This window comes from Eubalaena glacialis, chromosome 14 (assembly GCF_028564815.1).
Source record: "Eubalaena glacialis isolate mEubGla1 chromosome 14, mEubGla1.1.hap2.+ XY, whole genome shotgun sequence".
In the NCBI taxonomy this organism is placed as follows: domain Eukaryota; kingdom Metazoa; phylum Chordata; class Mammalia; order Artiodactyla; family Balaenidae; genus Eubalaena; species Eubalaena glacialis.
Window position 1 is genome coordinate 18822456 of NC_083729.1, and position 17627 is coordinate 18840082.

The 17627-nt window shown below is 42.9% G+C and overlaps 2 protein-coding genes across 2 annotated transcripts in view; both read right to left on the reverse strand.

The window, feature by feature from the left end:
* The window catches only part of ATAD2B (ATPase family AAA domain containing 2B), a 167568-nt gene extending 158415 nt beyond the window's left edge, over window positions 1-9153 (reverse strand). Inside the window, exon 1 of the mRNA XM_061168830.1 lies at window positions 8602-9153. Coding sequence (XP_061024813.1) covers window positions 8602-8817 — 216 coding nt within the window. The 5' untranslated portion in view covers window positions 8818-9153. The remainder of the gene's footprint in view (window positions 1-8601) is intronic.
* Window positions 9154-13506: 4353 nt separating this feature from the next.
* LOC133105040 (phosphatidylinositol 5-phosphate 4-kinase type-2 gamma-like) lies at window positions 13507-15302 on the reverse strand. Its single transcript, XM_061210918.1, has 2 exons — window positions 14002-15302; window positions 13507-13697 (listed from the first exon to the last, which is right to left on the reverse strand). The coding sequence occupies exon 1, from the start codon at window positions 15281-15283 to the stop codon at window positions 14021-14023; it is 1263 nt and encodes a 420-aa protein (XP_061066901.1). The 5' UTR covers window positions 15284-15302; the 3' UTR covers window positions 13507-13697; window positions 14002-14020.
* Window positions 15303-17627: the final 2325 nt, after the last annotated feature.

Sequence of the window (17627 nt, forward strand, 5' to 3'; positions counted from 1 at the left end):
ACAGAGCGGCCAAAATAAATAAACAAAATAAAAAATTAAATTAAATTTTTAAAGTTTCTAAATCAAAATTCTATGGGACTTCCCCAATGGTCCAGTGATAAAGAATCCGCCTTCCAATGCAGGGGACGCAGGTTCAATCCCTGGTCAGGGAACTAAGATCCCACATGCTGCGGGGCAACTAAGCCCAAGCACCACAACTACTGAGCTCCCACGCCTCACTGAGAGAGCCTGCGTGCCGCAAACTACAGAGCCCATGCACCCTGGAGCCCACGCGCCACAACTAGAGGGAAGCTCACACACAACAACTAGGGAGAAGCCCGCACGCTATAACAAAGAGCCCGCGTGCCGCAACTAAGACCAGACGAAGGAAGGAAGGAAGGAAGGAAGAAAGGAGGGAGTGAGGGAGAGAAGAAAGAAAGAAAGAAAGGAAGGACGAAGGAAGGAAGGAAGGAAGGGAGGGAGGGAGGGAGGGAGGGAGGGAGGAAGGAAGGAAGGAAAATAAGTAAGTAAATATTTTTTTTAAAAAGTCAAAATTCTAGTTGGATCTTTAAAGGAAGTCCATAATCTTAACTGGAAATATATACCAAAATCTTTGACTATCTAAGTCAACTTTGAAAAATAACAAAGAGGAAGAACTTGCCTTTTAGGATATTAAGACATACCTCAAAACCACAGTCACAGAAACAGTATGATACTGCCGTAAGAATAAATAAACCAACAAAAAAGAATAGAGAGATCAAAGCAGAATATATATGGGAACTAGGTATATTATAAAGTGGCGCTACAAAGGATAGGTTGTCTAGTAGAATGAATGAAATAAATCAAAGACCTAAACAGGAAAAGTAAAACTGCATGTGTGTACAGCATCACAACATAAAAAGTATCCCTTACTATGGGACAAAAAAGGTTAAAAGCCACTGATCTATAATACTCTTGAAAAACATGACAAAAATAGCAACTCCAGTAGAAAACAAAAATATTAACAAGCATTTTAAAGATGAAGAAATTTTTTTAAAAATTACTATAGACAGGGACTTCCCTGGTGGCACAGTGGTTAAGAATCCGCCTTCCAATGCATGGGACTCGGGTTCGATCCCTGGTCAGGGAACTAGATCCCACATGCATGCTGCAACTAAGAGTTCACATGCCACAACTAAGGAGCCCTCCGGCCGCAACTAAGGAGCCCACATGCCGCAACTAAGGAGCCTGCCGGCCGCAACTAAGACCCAACACAACCAAAATAAAATAAATTAAAAAAAAAAATTACTAGGACATAAAGAGTTGCCCATTCTCATTGATAATCAAAGAAAAGCAATTAAAAAGCTAGATATTGACAAATACTGGCAGGGGTGTAGGGATATAGGAACTCCTATGCACTACTCCAAAAATGGAGACCAGAACAACAAATCTACAGATAATATTTAAGTACACGTATACTCTATTCCACTTCTGGGTATTGAACTGCAGTATGTAACATACAAGGAGTGCACTGCACAATTCCAGGGGGAGCCAGTAACACAGACTATAGTGTGAATGGTGCCTCCTTGACTTTTGCAACATGGCAGCTCTATAACAATGAACCAAAGAGACAAAATGTTTGTCCACATGGCACTTAACACTTTAACGTAGTAGCTGGTTGACAAATATTTATTGATTGAATGAAAGAACAAAGGAATAAGCAAGTCTCACTACCAAAAGTTAAACTTAATGACTTCCAAGTTCCTACCTGGCAAGATTAGAGAACATTTCATTCTAAGGGTATCTGAAGCACCACTGTTTCAGAGATCCCAATTTGGGTCCTAGAATACAGATAGAAACTAATAACGCTAAACATGTTTAATCAATAGTATGTATCATCATATATAAATATACCATATAATGTCTTTTCAACAGGTTTAAAGTATGAAACATTTTTTACAAATGGAAAACACTTATCTACCCCAGAGATAAACAGATTCCTAGAGCATAAAATAAATGTACACACTGATAAATCAGTATCACCAAGTAGAGGGAAAGATGGCAGCACAAGTACACTGGAGATCACAAGGCCTCAGACTTAGTTTTTTTATAGGGATTTTTTCCCCAAGCCATCTTTAAAATACTGGGAAGCAAAAATATTGCCAAAGAGTGGTCTCTACGTGATATGCCTGCTCCTCTCCCTACACGCACCCCCTGAAATCAGGCAGCAAGCAATTACTGAAAAATCACTGTCCTATATTTCATATCCCTATAGGCTACTACTGTTCATACTTCCAGTCTCAATACTAGACACCACAACTCCAGATATTCTAGTAAAAATCTGTCTATACACAGTGCGTACAGTATTTTCTGACTGTATAATGGCATCCTTATTCACTTTTTCAGATATTTTTGAAAACTGAATGAACAGCGTCAAAGAGTAGTGATAAATACAGATGAGACAATAAGATAAACACATGGAAAAGACAGAACTAGATTTAAATATTACCCTACTACTTACGCCTATTTGGCCTTCTACAGGCCACTTAACCTCTTCAGCAATTCAGTTACCTCAGCTGTAAAATGGGGATACCATCACCTGCCTCATGGGGTTGTTGCAGGGATTAAATGAGACAGCATTAAACACCTGGTATGAGATGCTAAATAAACCTTAGTTTACTCCTCTCCTCCTTATTAGGCTACCACCAAATGGGCCAAATTGTTGGGCAAGTTGCAACATGTAAATATAGCAAAAGTGAAGACTGCCAATATGAAAATAATTTCAAATGAGGCTACTTTCCATTCATTCACTCAAAAACTATTTATTGGGAATCCCTGGTGGTCCAGTGGTTAGGACTTGGCGCTTTCACTACAGTGGCCCAGCTTCAATCCCTGGTCGGGCAACTAAGATCCCGCAAGCCGAGTGGCACAGGCGTTGGGGGGGACTATTTATTGAGCACTCTGTCTGGAAGGCACTGTTGCAGAAACTTAGGATGTAGCTGTGAACATGACAATCCCTATCCTTAAAGTACATCAAAGAATTCCACTCAAAACTGTGAGTAGGGCTTCCCTGGTGGCGCAGCGGTTGAGAATCTGCCTGCCAATGCAGGGGACATGGGTTCGAGCCCTGGTCTGGGAAGATTCCACGTGCCGCGGAGCAACTAGGCCCGTGAGCCACAACTACTGAGCCTGCGCGTCTGGAGCTTGTGCTCCGCAACAAGAGAGGCCGCGACAGTGAGAGGCCCGCGCACCGCGATGAAGAGTGGCCCCCGCTCGCCACAAGTGGAGAAAGCCCTCGCACAGAAACGAAGACCCAACACAGCCAAAAATTAATTAATTAATTAATTTAAAAAAAAAAAAAAGTGAGTAAAGGATTAGAACTCTTATCGCACTGAGTATCCATGTCATCTGGCCCCTATCTTGAACTGATTTATCCTGTTAATAATTTCTCATGTGTATACCGCATGCATACTTAGAGCTCTGAAGGTAGGGGCTATGGTTTATTTACCCTCTATTCTCAGAGTCCAATCAACACAATTTTCACATACTAGATCGGCTCCTTAATACGCTATTCATTCATTTAACAAGTATCAATATCTATTAAGCATCTTCTATATGCCAGATGATGCACTAGGCCCTGGGAATGCAGCAGTCGGGAAGAAAATAAGATATAGTGCCTGGTCCCAGGGAGCTTACAGCCTACTCTAATAGAAGAGTCTAGGAGAGAAAGACTTTAACCTAAGGTATATATTCTACCTCCAGATAAAACTACAATAACAATCTAAAAATGAAAAAAGAAAATCTTATAACAAAATACAGTTCAAAAGCATCTGAAGTTCAGAATCTTACAGCATATACTCAAAGTATCTAAAAGCTAATACAAATCACAGCCTATTAATTTTAACAGATAACTTTTCTATTGTTTGATATAAGCCACACACAATACTTACCTCTCTAAAAACTGTCTAGCTCATACTTAAATAAAGTTAACACATTTTACATATGGTTTTTTCCCCCTAACTCTGTACTTCCATAGAACTTTTTATCCAAAATTCCATATGCTTTTTACTCAACTCATTTTTCACAAAATCCTCCCCCACCACAGAGACATAACAGAAATATAAAATATTCCTAGTACAAGATCAAAAACCCAAATATCAAGAAATCAAACTTCATTATGTATGTCCAAAAAGAAATACCAAATACATAATTCAAAGTAATGCAGCACTTTTCTGAAGTGGAACCTTAAAGAGACAGGATCACTCCCCATTCAGGTGCAGACACTGGTTGGGCTCCTTAGTTCTCATACCAAGTGTTAATCCTACCACCTGTCCACCTAGCTTTCAGAGGTTACAGGTTTATCTATAATTAGGTATTTAGAAGACACGCAATCAAGGATGTATCCAAGGTTGGTTAAAAAGATTATTTGCCAGAGAAAATGATTTAAGGAATTAATATGCATTCACTTCTACAAGTGTAAATTTCATCCTTGACCTAAAAAACTGCAAGTTTGTATATTTGGACTACAGAAATGGCCAAAAACTGAATTTTTTTTTCACATTTCCTTTTTTTTTGACATTTTAATTTTTTTTATTTTATCTTTTTTTTAACATCATTATTGGAGTATAATTGCTTTACAATGTTGTGTTAGTTTCTGCTGTATAACAAAGTGAATCAGCTATGAATTTTTTAAAGTTGCATTTTCAGTTGGATACCGGAGATAATCCTATGAACTCTATAGCTGCTTTGGTTCAAAATTGTGACAGGGAAATTGTTTTACCACATTACTCAATATCACCTATATGGTGCTCCATATGAATTTTTTTTTTTGAAGGTAAGATTTTTTTTTATAAATTTATTTTATTTATTTTATTTTTGGCTGCGTTGGGTCTTCGTTGCTGCACGCAAGCTTTCTCTAGTGGGGCGAGTGGAGGCTACTCTTCGTTGCAGTGCGCGGGCTTCTCACTGCGGTGGCTTCTCTTGTGGAGCATGGGCTCTAGGCGCGCGGGCTTCAGTTGCTGTGGCTCACGGGCTTAGATGCTTCGCGGCATGTGGGATCTTCCTGGACCAGGGCTCGAAACCGTGTCCCCTGCATTGGCAGGCAGATTCTTAACCACTGTGCCACCAGGGAAGCCCCGTATGAATTTGATATAAGGAAAAGCTTGCTCTACTCTGAGGAACTTGTATTTTTCCCTACTCATCTGAGAGTTATATACATGGTTACATTTCCCTCTCAGACTTCTTTTCCATGTTTAACCCTCAATTTCCACCACTCTGCTTGTTACATTGGCAAACGAATGAATGTTGGAAAAGAATAAGTACAGAATGATAAAAGAGCATATTAAAGAAAGATTGAGAGGTTATTTTCTAAAAATAAAATCAAAAATCAAACAAATTGGGCTTCCCTGGTGGCGCAGTGGTTGAGAGTCTGCCTGCCGATGCAGGGGACACGGGTTCGAGCCCTGGTCTGGGAAGATCCCACATGCCGCGGAGCCACAAACTACTGAGCCTGCGCGTCTGGAGCCGTGCTTCGCAACGAGAGGCCGCGACAGTGAGGCCCGCGCACTGCGATGAAGAGTGGTCCCCGCTCGCCGCGACTAGAGAAAAGCCCTCGCACAGAAACGAAGACCCAACACAGCCAAAAATAAATAAATAAAATTAAAAAAAAAAAAAATTTACCTATAAAGTTACTTAAAATGTGTATTTTGATTCTCTCAACTAAGATGTGGATTCAAAAAGCTCAAAAAACACTAAAAGCTAGTGACAAGCCAAAAGTACCAACAAACAGGCCTAAAAGAGGTAGAAAAAGAGTTGAAATATTTTCAGACTGCTTTCCAATTCTGTGACTACAGTATTAGTTTGCTGAGAGTGACTCTTAGGTGTGGCAAATAAATGCTAATTACTGACGTTTACATTAACCTAAAAGAGGTTAAGTTTTATACATGTTAAACAAAAACGCCAAGTATCAATATATAGCAGTAATTATTATACAACTAACTACAGAGCACAAGTCAACTTGACATTAAAGAAGTACAGGCGCAAAAAAATCATTCCAATAACCTACAGAATGTATCATGTGTGTATTTCCCCACCCTATTTTCCCTTGTGCGGGAAAAGCAAAGCTATGACAGATCATGGTCCTAAGGCTTTTTAGAGCAAATAAAATGTCTCTAGACACAGTGGGTGAAATAGTCTAAAAAGAGTCAGGGCCGAGGGGGGGGGGGGTGTGGAAATCAGCATCAACTGTAAAGTGAAGAATATCACACAAAAATCGAAAAATTTATATCATATCAAGAGGAATACATTTCTTCCTACAAAAATAAGTCTCCTAAAGCAACAGCATGAGCAACCCCATTTTCCACCAAATAAGTCTTTACAGATGACAGCAAATTTCTAAGACACCACAGACACAGAGGGTGCCTTTAGGTACACCAGAAAGGGTGAACCAGGAGGGCTAAATTCTTGTAACATAAAACAAACTTGAAAGGAAGAGCTTACCAAACTCAAATCAACCCATTTCAGAAATATACAACAAGGAAATATACAGCCGGCTTCATAAATATACATCAACTTAAATTCAGAATTGTAACTTATCTTCTTCTAAAGGACCAATCACAACATAGGATTAGTAAATCTCTTAAATTTCTCGGAGAAGGCAATTAGATCATTCCATCATCTACTAGGGTCAGAACACAAACCTTCTTAAAACTGAAAAACAAATGTTTCAAAGTAAATTTCCACTGGCCTGTTGTTCATGGTCTTTCAATACATTTTAAAAAGATCTTTGAAACAAAGTTTCATTAGTATCCTTCTAGAAAGAGCTCTAATATCTCTCATTCTTCTAGCAATTGAAAAGCTACCGCATGTTCATTTCTACATTAGATTATTGATTCCTTGCCTTTTAACATCTCCATAACAGCTGCTTGACAAATTACCTCACCTTATTCCTCAGGGGGTAAGGACAGCATAATATCCATGAATTCAAAAATGGGACCACAAAATGATCAGTGACAGATGAGCTAATTGATTCACATAAACGAGACACTGCTCTAAGCCTGCTAGGCATTCATAGCATTATACAATTAAATGCTTACACTCTAAATATTTTATTTGTCCTTAAGGATACAGGACAAACCTTTCTTAAATTACTTTTATTTTAAAATATATGTTAGCTTCAGAAAGTCAGTAAGCTTGTACATGTTTGCAATAATTTCTACAGAAAGTCTAGTTTTCAGAATAATTATTCTTAATAGTTTGCACAACTTTCAGATTTAGCTTTCTTATTTCAACCTAAGAGAGCTATAAGCTCCAAAATAAGTCTACTCATAAAGCAATTTTTAAAATATTTTCCAGATTTTTAGCAAAATAAAGGCCAATTATATTTTCAAAGATACAACATATTTCAGAGAAGTACAGTAAAATGTCTATTGTATTTGCCTTGGTTCATTCTGATTAGTATCAGAACAGTATGAGATACAGAGAAAAAAATACACGCAAACATAATCTTGTAGACCCCTACAGAAAATGAAATATTGCTTTCCTCCCCTAAGAATAACAAAATGGTGTGGATTTAAAGGAGTATGTTAAATGAACAATTTCCAGTCAAATTATTCTTAGAAAATTAGCCTCTCTCTAGACAGAAGCAACACTCTCTTTTCTAAATTCATAACCAATCTCGTAACACAACCTTATCAATTCCTTTAAAGTGATAAAACATACGTGCTAGCTTAGAGCCTTACCCTGTAATAAATTTCAAGATCTACCACTTTAAAAAAAAAAAAATACTAAATCATCACCGGTCTTCTTCAAATGTCACTTTCGCAGTAGTGGGACGATGGTGTTAATTCACCTTTTATAAACTATTCCCAACGCAAAAATGGAGACATCCAAGACACCAAACAATTTGGAGATGATAGTGCCTACTATCAATAATATTCGACACGTTTCTTTCGACGTGCCGCTTTTGTGACCTGAAGGCTCTACTAGAAAGCTCTACCGAGTTCCTACTAGAACCCTGGTTATCTGGCTGGCTGATTCTCCAGCTAAACACCACGTTTGATCGCTCCTGCCTGGAGAGGCGATAGTGTTGATTTTGTTTTTAAAGTTGGTGTCAGAGCAGCTCCAAACTTTTTTCACCATCCCTGCCTGGCTGCCAACTGGAGCTCTCCGTTCACTTCCTCACAAACTTGAACCACCCCCAAACAGTTTGAGAGTAAGCTGGAGTTAGACACCGGCAGGAGCTCACACACTTACAGTAAGGGTTTGACACCGCATAAAACTTTCACTTCTCCTCTCCAACACTTCCACCCGGCAACTCTGGCCCTTCCCTCTTGCTCCCCTAGAATTCCCCTCAGGCAGGACAAGGACACGGAAAGCAGGCTGTTCTAATGTCCCCGAAAAGACACCCCCCCCCCATAGCCCTCTCCCCTGGACTCAAGTCCTGTTCTTTACACAAAAGAGCGGGGCCAGCAAAGCTGTCGTGGCCCTACCTAGCCGGCTGCCATCCTCCAACGCACCCGCAGACCCGGTCTCCGGCCGCCCGAGCGGTCTCCACTGGAGGCTTGTTGCCCCAACCCGGCCAGACAAAGCCCCAGCGGCCGGGCCGACTCGCAAGCCTCCGGACTCGGGCTGCCGCGCTCTTACCCGGGCCTCATCCAGAGCGACGCCGGCGCCGCCGCTTCCCCCGGCCTTGGCGGCGGGGCAGCTGGCAGCGCGGGTCTTGGAGGAGCGGGTCCGAGAGGAGATGAAATGGCTGCTGCCTCCGGTCGCCCCAGGCTCTACTCCGGCCCCAGGCCCAGGCCCGGGCCCAGGCGACTTAGATCCGAGAAGGCGCAGAGAGCTCTTCCGGGTGTTCACCATGGTCCAGCCAGGAGGACGGGGTTCACGCCGCGCCCGCGGCGCCTGCCGCGCCGGGGAGAGCCGAGGAAGGCCGGCCCGCCGGCCGGGCAGTCAGGGCTAGTGGAGCCGGGCCGGGAAAGACAAGACGACCCGGACTCTGCGCAGCGCAGACGAGGACAGGCGAGGGTAGGGCAGAGGAAGGGAAGTCGGCGTGCGAAGGCAGGTAGCGTGAGACGGGAGCGATGCTCCAGGCCGAGAGCTCAGACCCTCCGCCGGCTTCGACCTACTCAGCGGGAGCCGAGCGGAGCCGCCATTTCTACCCCTTTCTCTCCCGTTCTCGCTCTCGAGCTCCGTGCGTCAGGGCTCCAGCGCCGCAGGGCCGACGAGACCTCTTCCGACTTGGCCGCTGCGGGGCGCTGCAAGGCCGGCCAGCCCTTCCCTTGCCGGCTCTCCCTCCTCTTCCCCCGCCCCTCCAGTAGGCCCCGCCCAACGGCGCGCCGTCAGCGCTCGGCGGCCACGGAAGGGACGCTCTGGGCTGTTTCAGCTCTATGGTTTCCAGGTCTGGCTGCTTCCTAGGAGTGGGGGGACAGGAAAAACCAGAATGCGCGCGGGACTAGCTAGCGCGCTGGAGTCGGTCGTGGAGTATTCGTAGCCTGCCAGGCCTGACTACCCCCGTACCCCCAGCATCATCCCAGGTGGCCTCGATGGAGCGAGGAACGACCCGAAAAGGCAGGGGATGGAGGGGGACCGGTGAAGACGAGGGCGCGGTGACCTGAGTTGGAATCCCAGGGATACCCAAGGCAAGACACTGAACTTCAGTTGTACTTTTCACGGCTGTAAAAATGTGAATGATAACTGAGATAAAATATATCTGTGCCGTATCTGGCACACGATAAGCTTAAGAAAGAGCAAACGCTAGAACCCTGCCTCTTTAAACAAAGCAAGGCACTGCCGATTTCTATAACCTTAGCCAGACCTAAGGCGTAGTCACGAAGAGTGAATTCTTCGTACTAAAGCCTCCTTTTAGCACTGCTGCCCCACCCGCGCAAGCATTAAGAATACAAAAAGCTGAATACAAAGATATAAAATGTGTGATTTAACTTTCAAAGAAAAAGATTAAGGGACGCAATTAATATGAAAAGCTATGCTGTAAGTAGAATTATGTTCATTTCCAAAAATTGCCTCACTAAGAAAAGTTGAAGACTCAAGAAAAGTCCTGTAAAAATCAACAAGCTGCATCAAAATTAGAAATTCCAGCCATCCAAGCTCCCAGTTGGTCAACAAAACTGCATAATGCAATGGGAATGGAAATAGTTTTTCTCTTGGGGAATCAGAATAGATTCCAGGAAAGCAGACAAGTCCCTCTTACACTAATTTGCATACCACACCCTCCCCAGAACACTTCACCCACAATTTAAAACCGGCCTCTTTGGGTGTGGAGACCTCATAATGGAAGACCTGAGTTTTCCTGTGTCAATTACCTATGAGATCATTGAACAGGATAAACAATTTCATTTTCTGCAGAAAGAGGCTGGCTTTAAGTAGTATTTGAAGTGTCCTGAAGAAGTGTATGGTATGCAAATTAGCACACAAAGGACTTGTGTGCTTTCTTCCTTTGTTTCCGTGTTTGTATTTGTAGTCCTAAATTGAGAAAGCCAGATTGTTATTCAGGTTATGATAACCTATACCATTTACTAACACCAAATGTTTATTCTAACCCCAATTGCTGTTAGATACTCTGTCAGGCCAGGAAATGGAGATTTTTTGAAAACAACATAGTTCTGGCCCTCAAAGAGGTCACAGACAAGGAGGGAATGGAGACAGGCAAGGAACCAGTAAGCTGCAGAACAATGTGATTAGAAAGAATAAGCCAGAGGGACTTCCCTGGCCGTCCAGTGGCTAAGACTCCCAGCCCCCAATGCAGGGGGCACAGGTTCAATCCCTAGTTGGGGAACTAATATTCCCACATGCTGTGCCAGCCAAACAAAAGAAAGAAAGAAAGAGAGGGAAGGAGGAAGGAAAGAAAGAATGAGGCAGAGACCTCTAATTCAAGCAGGGAGCTTCTGAGAGGTGATGACTCCTGAGATGCATCTTGAACCACGAAATGGAGAAAGGAAACATGGACAAAAGAAAGGAAAGCTTGAAAAAGATATGAAAGAGTTGCTTGTTTTACACAGTATGACCTGAAGAAAATAACTGAAAAAATCAATTAAAATCGTTTTTAAACTTTACTTAAAACTATATGAGGGCTTCCCTGGTGGCGCAGTGGTTAAGAATCCGCCTACAATGCAGGGGACATGGGTTCGAACCCTGGTCCGGGAAGAACCCATATGCCGCAGAGCAGCTAAGCCCACGAGCCACAGCTACTGAGCCCGTGTGCCACAACTACTGAAGCCCGTGCACCTAGAGCTCTTGCTCCACAACAAGAGAAGCAACCCCAGTGAGAAGCCCGCGCACTGCAACGAAGAGTAGCACCTGCTCACGGCAGCTAGAGAAAGCCCACGCACAGCCACAAAGGCCCAATGCAGCCAAAAATAAATAAAATAAATAAATTTTTTTAAAAAACTGTATGAGCTGGCAAGATACTAAGGAATACTTAGACTAAAAACTAAGTCACAGCAGGAACCCAGAAAAGCAAGCAAAGCTCTAAAGACAGCTTTCACTTTCAGTACATTTGCTCAACTCCAGTGAATTTGATCTTCTATTTCCTCTGCCTACAGGAGATAGGAAAGACAGAAGACAAAGTCCAGAACCTGCTCAAGTTACAGAGTCTAATGTAATAACGCTGCAAAATCCTGGTACAAAAAGGATACACCTAAATATAAGGGTGAATTAGAAATCAACCAACTGGGACTTCCCTGGTGGCACAGTGGTAAAGAATCCGCCTGCCATTGCAGGAGACATGGGTTCGAGCTCTAGTCCGGGAAGACCCCACATGCTGCAGAGCAACTAAGCCCATGCACCACAACTACTGAGCCTGAGCTCTAGAGCCCACGCACCACAACTATTGAGCCCATGTGCCACAACTACTGAAGCCCATGCACCTAGAGCCTGTGCTCCATGACAAGAGAAGCCACCACAGTAAGAAGCCCGCGCACTGCAACAAAGAGTAGCCCTTGCTCGCTGCAACTAGAGAAAGTCCACGTGCAGCAACAAAGACCCAATGCAGCCAAAAATAAATATAAATTTATAAAAAAAAAAAAAAGAAATCAACCAACCAACCTTCCCATCACTAATCTCCAGGAAGCTGCAAGGAGAACTGCCTTTTCCAACATTTACACTAAGAATGAGAGGGGAAAAAACATATCCCATAAGAATTCAAAACAACAAACGGATCCTCAGATTTACAGCCTAAAGTCACCAAATCTGATAGGTATGAAAAACCTCAGGATGATAATTTATTTATTTATTTATTTATTTATTTTTGATTCAATAATTTATTTTCTATACTGTGACAGCAACGGGAGTAAATACACAAGATCTTTTTTATTAATTAATAAAACAAAAAAGATGAAAAAAAACAGAAGCAACAAATGAAGAAGACCATAATGCTTATGATACATCAGCCACATGGTCAGAAAACCCATTTCTAAAGAACAACAGTTGCTGGTGTCATGGAGTTTTATTGCATTCAACAGGGGAAAGGTAGATGGTTGGAATGAAAAAGATCCATCAGCCTCCTGACAGGAACATATTATAGGGACTCTAATCCTTAACTAGGGACTCCTCTTGTCACTTCCTTTGGAGCAGAAGATGCAGGGGCAGGAGGAATTCTCCTTTATGACCTCATGACTTCTTGTGAGACAGATCAGTCCAGGCAGATACAGAGCAAGAGTCTTTGTACCCCACAGGCCACTTGCTGGTGCCCATCTTTATGTTTTAGCGAAGTGCAGAAGCCTCAGGGGGGATGTAGGATCACAAGAAGAACGGCTGCCTGAGCCCCAAGGGCCTTGCGGGGAAGGGAGTACACTATCTCAGCTCATCAGGGTCTGCTACATTCTGAGAATATCACGTATTAACTCACCTATCTTTGGAGGGGGCCGGGTTATGGCTCTGACTCCTCTCTGGGGGTGGAGAGTGAAGATGACAAAGGCGGCCATCTGTCCCCTGAGAGACACAGTAGCAGTATAAGACGAACAGAATAACAAATCCAACTGGAAAAAGGGTTTGAGAAGGACAGGGGAAGGAAGTATGCTAGGGGCACACTTCCAGGAAGCAGAGGAGGTTCCCACACGTGAGACTTCCGTTCTCTTGAAATAACCAGGGTTAACCCAGGTAGAGATATTCCCTTCTGCTGGGTCTAAAACCTTAGGGGTGGCTAGAAATGAAGAAAGGAAATTTAACATGGGGAGTGAACCTTATACCCCTGGCTCATCCTCCCAGCCTCCAGAATTGGCCATACCCCCACTGAAGGGTTCCAGCTCCAGGAGGGATGTGAGGTCCTGGTGAAGAGCAGCAACAGTGAAACACCTTCACCCAGGATTCAACACTGTGGCCATCTCTGGTGGGGGTGAACGTGCAGCGAGGGAAGAGACTGGAGAGTAGTCAACCCTCACCAGAGACCTCCAATTCCCGGCATAATCACAAGAGTCCTCATAGGTCCCACCTCCATGAGCTGCCAGCCAGCCCACCATTCTCCACCCCACCCGCATAAGATTGGCCATATCCCATCGTATGTGTGCATGCCTGCACCCACATCTGTAGTATTTTGAAAATCTTCCATCTCAGGGCCTACCGGGAAGGAAGTGTGCCACAGTGAGCTCTATAAAGTTATCAGCAAAATTCAGACACTCTTAGTTCATCCCACACAGCAAAGTGCATCCAGAGTAGCAGCTTGAGCCAGGTCCATCTGTCCAGTCAGGTCCTGAAGATGGCAAACAACACCCTTCCCCCAGCTCCTCCTATGTTATGGAAACAACAGGACATTTTACAAAGATCAAGGCACTTGGGAGAGAGTCAACAGTAACACTCTAATGAAGCAAGCAGACTTGTTGGAGGGGAAGGGAGAAGGAGAGGAAGAGGAGAGAGGACAATGTATTTCTGAGGGCCAGGAAGAGCCTACTCAACAAGACTGAGTTATTTGGATGGAAGGAGCCTGTAGCCTGAAGTTAGCAAAAGAGAAAGAGCAGAAGTAGTGGCCAGAATATCCACAATTCCCCCAAGCCTCTCAGAACCCCACCACCTGGAACACAGAGCAGCAGTCACCATGGAGTCAGGCAGTCTATTAGGCAAAGATGTTGGTAATAAAATCCAGGAATCGCTTAGCATACTGCTCAGGATGGACAGTAGAAATCTCTGCCCCCGCCCCATGCTTGACAGGTTTGGCTGCGTGAGCTGCTTTCTTCTTGGCATCATACTGTGTCAGGATGTCAATGAGGCCCATGAAATACACCTCCTTCTGAGGGGCCCCCTCAGCACTCCGGATGGCATAGACATCAATGAAGGATTCAAACTCTCCAGGGCCCAGGGGCCGGTGGGAATGGATGTAGCCGCCGATACCCTCAGGGGAAGTGCCATAGGAGCCCACCAGAGCAGGAGGTCCGGTCAGGGCACAGTCCCCATCCCCCTCTGACTCCTCCTCCCGCACAGGCCCCTCCTCCTCCGATTCAGAGCCGCGAATGATGTCGTGGATGCCCAGCAGAAGGCTGTAGTCCATGATCTTCAGCTGCACTAGGAACTCCACATCTCTCTTTAGCTTCTCTAGAAAGACTTTCTTCTCCTCTTCAGCAATATAAACTTTCTGGTTCTTGTTGAGAAAGTCCATATCCTTAAGGGTGGGCAATTCTTTAACCTTCTCCTTATCGCTGGCTTCCCTGGACACTAGAGAGCCCTTGAGGTCATACTTCCTGTGCACAGGGAGACGGTGGCTAAACATGTTGCGCATCACAAGCATGTAGCTGTCTTCGTTGTCCATGCTAACCCGGTACATCCCCAGGAACTGGGGCAGCAGTGTGTTGCCATGGCACTTCACAATGTACTGATGGTAGCTGGAGAGGTTGCTATGCATGTCAGCAGTGTCCTCACTGGATACTTCTTTGATGACCAGAGTCCGATCATAGGAGATAAGGAAGCGACCATCACTGCCTTCACTTTCACTCGGGGGACTTCGGGTAAGGGACACCAAGTAATCGTGGTCATCAATACAAAATCGATCACGCAGGTTCCTGAAGACCTGGGGACAATACTCATTGAACTTGAAATGACTGGGCAGATTTTCCCTGTGGAAAAGCTGATTGTTGACCTTGATCTTGGAGCTGGCCTTAAGGTCATCTGGCAGCAGCATCACCAGGGGAGGCACCTGGCTGAGCTCATTGATCGAGTGGGCTACGCCCCACAGGAACACGCCCCTCAGCGGGTCGGCCGCCCGGAACACCTTCACCTTCTGCTGCACGAAATGCTTCTTGGTTTTGGAAGCGAAGCCGAAACCTGTGCCGGAAGCCGCTGTCGGCGCCGGTACAGTGGCCGGCGGGACCGAGGAGGACGCCATAGTCTCCCGCACACCCAACCGAGTGCAGGATGATAATTTAAATAGGCTTAAGTCAAAAGTGATCCTAAGCACAAAGCAAAGGCAAATGTAAATTATCTCCAAAAGAATGCACCTTCAACAGGATATGCAAAAACTCATGAATATGACTCAGTTAAAAAAAAAATCATCAAAAATAGCCAACACATACACACACAAAAAGCCAGCCAGCACAAAAGAATAGACAACAGAATGAGACCCACAATTTTATATTCAGATATGTAATATACGTCAGATTAGAAAATATTAATAATAAGCAAAAAATGACAGTAAATTTTAAAAGAATGATATAGAACTTATAAAAATAAAAAGATTAGAGTTAGAGGTGAAGCATGACCTAAACAAGAAAAAAACCAATAACTTGGACCTCATCAAATTTAAGACTTTTGCTCTGTGAATGACCCTGTAAAGATTATAAAAACCACACAACAGACTGGAAGAAAGTGTTTACAAACCACATATCTCACAAAGGGCTCATTTAAATATAAAAAGAACTCTCAAAATTCAGCATTAAAAAAACAATCCATTAGAAAATGAGGAAAACATCAGAAGTTATTTCACGTAAGAGGATATATAGATGGAAAATAAGCATATTGAAAGTTTTCAGGGGACTTCACTGGTGGCACAGTGGTTAAGACCCCATGCTCCCAATGCAGGGGGCCTGGGTTCAACCCCTGGTCAGGGAACTAGATCCCATGTGCATGCCACAACTAAGAGTTCGCATGCCACAACTAAGGAGCCTGCGTGCCGCAACTAAGACCCAGCACAACCAAATTAAATAAATAAATAAATAAAATATTTGAAAAAAGAAAGATTTCAACATCATTAACCAATAGTGAAATGCAAATTGAGACCATGATGAGTTATTATTACACACCTGTTAGAAAAACTAAAAAAAATAGTAACAATACCAAATGCTGGTGAAGAGGCAAAGAAACTGGATCATTCATTCATTGCTGGTGAGAATGCAAAATGGTACAGCAAATCCCAATCTGAAAAGCAGTTTGATGGTTTCTTAAAAATCTAAATATACACTTAACAATACCGTCCAGCTATTGCAACCCTGTGTATTTATTCCAAAGAAATGAAAATTACATCCACATAAAAACCTGTAGACCATAGTTCATTGCAGCTTTATTTGTAATAGCCAAAAAAAAGTCACTCATAGGTCAAAGGTTAAACAAACTTTGGTACATCCAACACGGAATACTACTCAACAATAAAAAGGAATTAACTAGTGATATATACAAAAACGTATGAATCTCAACGGCATTATGCTTAAGCAGAAGGAAGGAAATCATATATATGACAGCATAAAACAGAATAGAAAGCAAATAATAGAGAAATTAAAAATCAAAAGTGGATTCCTGGGAGTTCCCTGGTGGTCTATTGGTTCGGATTTGTCACTTTTACTGCGGAGGCCCGGGTTCAATCCCTGGTTGGGGAACTGAGATCCCGCAAGCTGCGTGCCACGCCCAAAATAAAATCAAAAATCAAAAAAGTTCATTCCTGTAAAAGGAAAAATAAGAGAGAGAAAGAGAGAAAGGAAAGATAATCCACTAGCCAGACCAGTCAAAGGGGGAAAAAAAGCAAGCAGACCCAAATTACAAATTTCAAGAATGAAGTATAAACGTCACTCAAGATTTTAGACTTCAAGTAGCAAACTATTTTCTTGTTATAAATGGCCGGTTTGTAAATATCTCAGGCTTTGCAGGCCACCCATGGTGTATTTCACATACTCTTTGTTTTGATTTGGTTTTTGGTTTTTTGTTTGTTTTTTAACAATCCTTTAAAACTGTAAAAACCATTCTTAGTTCACAAATGTACATAAATAGGCCACAGACTAGATTTGGCCCACAGGCTGCTAATTGCCAACCTCTACTATAAATTTTAAAGGGACAACTAACAAATAATAAGGAACAACTTAACTTTATGCCAGTAAGTTCCAAAACATGGGTAAAGTAGACAAATTACCTGAAATAAAACTAATTACTAAAGTTCACTTATAAAGAAATAGATAACCTGAATACCCATATTATTAATTAAAGGAATTAAATATGTAATTAAATACTATCCCACAAATGTTACACCAGTCCCAGATGACTTCACTGGTGAATTCTATCCAATATGTAAGGAAAAACAATACCAGTTTTACCCTAACCCTAACCCTGATTCTTTTGGAATATAGAAGAAGAAATATTTCTCAATTCACTTATAAAGTCAGCATAACCCTTATATTAAAACCAATACCATAAAAAAAAAACACAAACTAATTATTATACATAGAGAGAGACAAAAAAATTCCTTA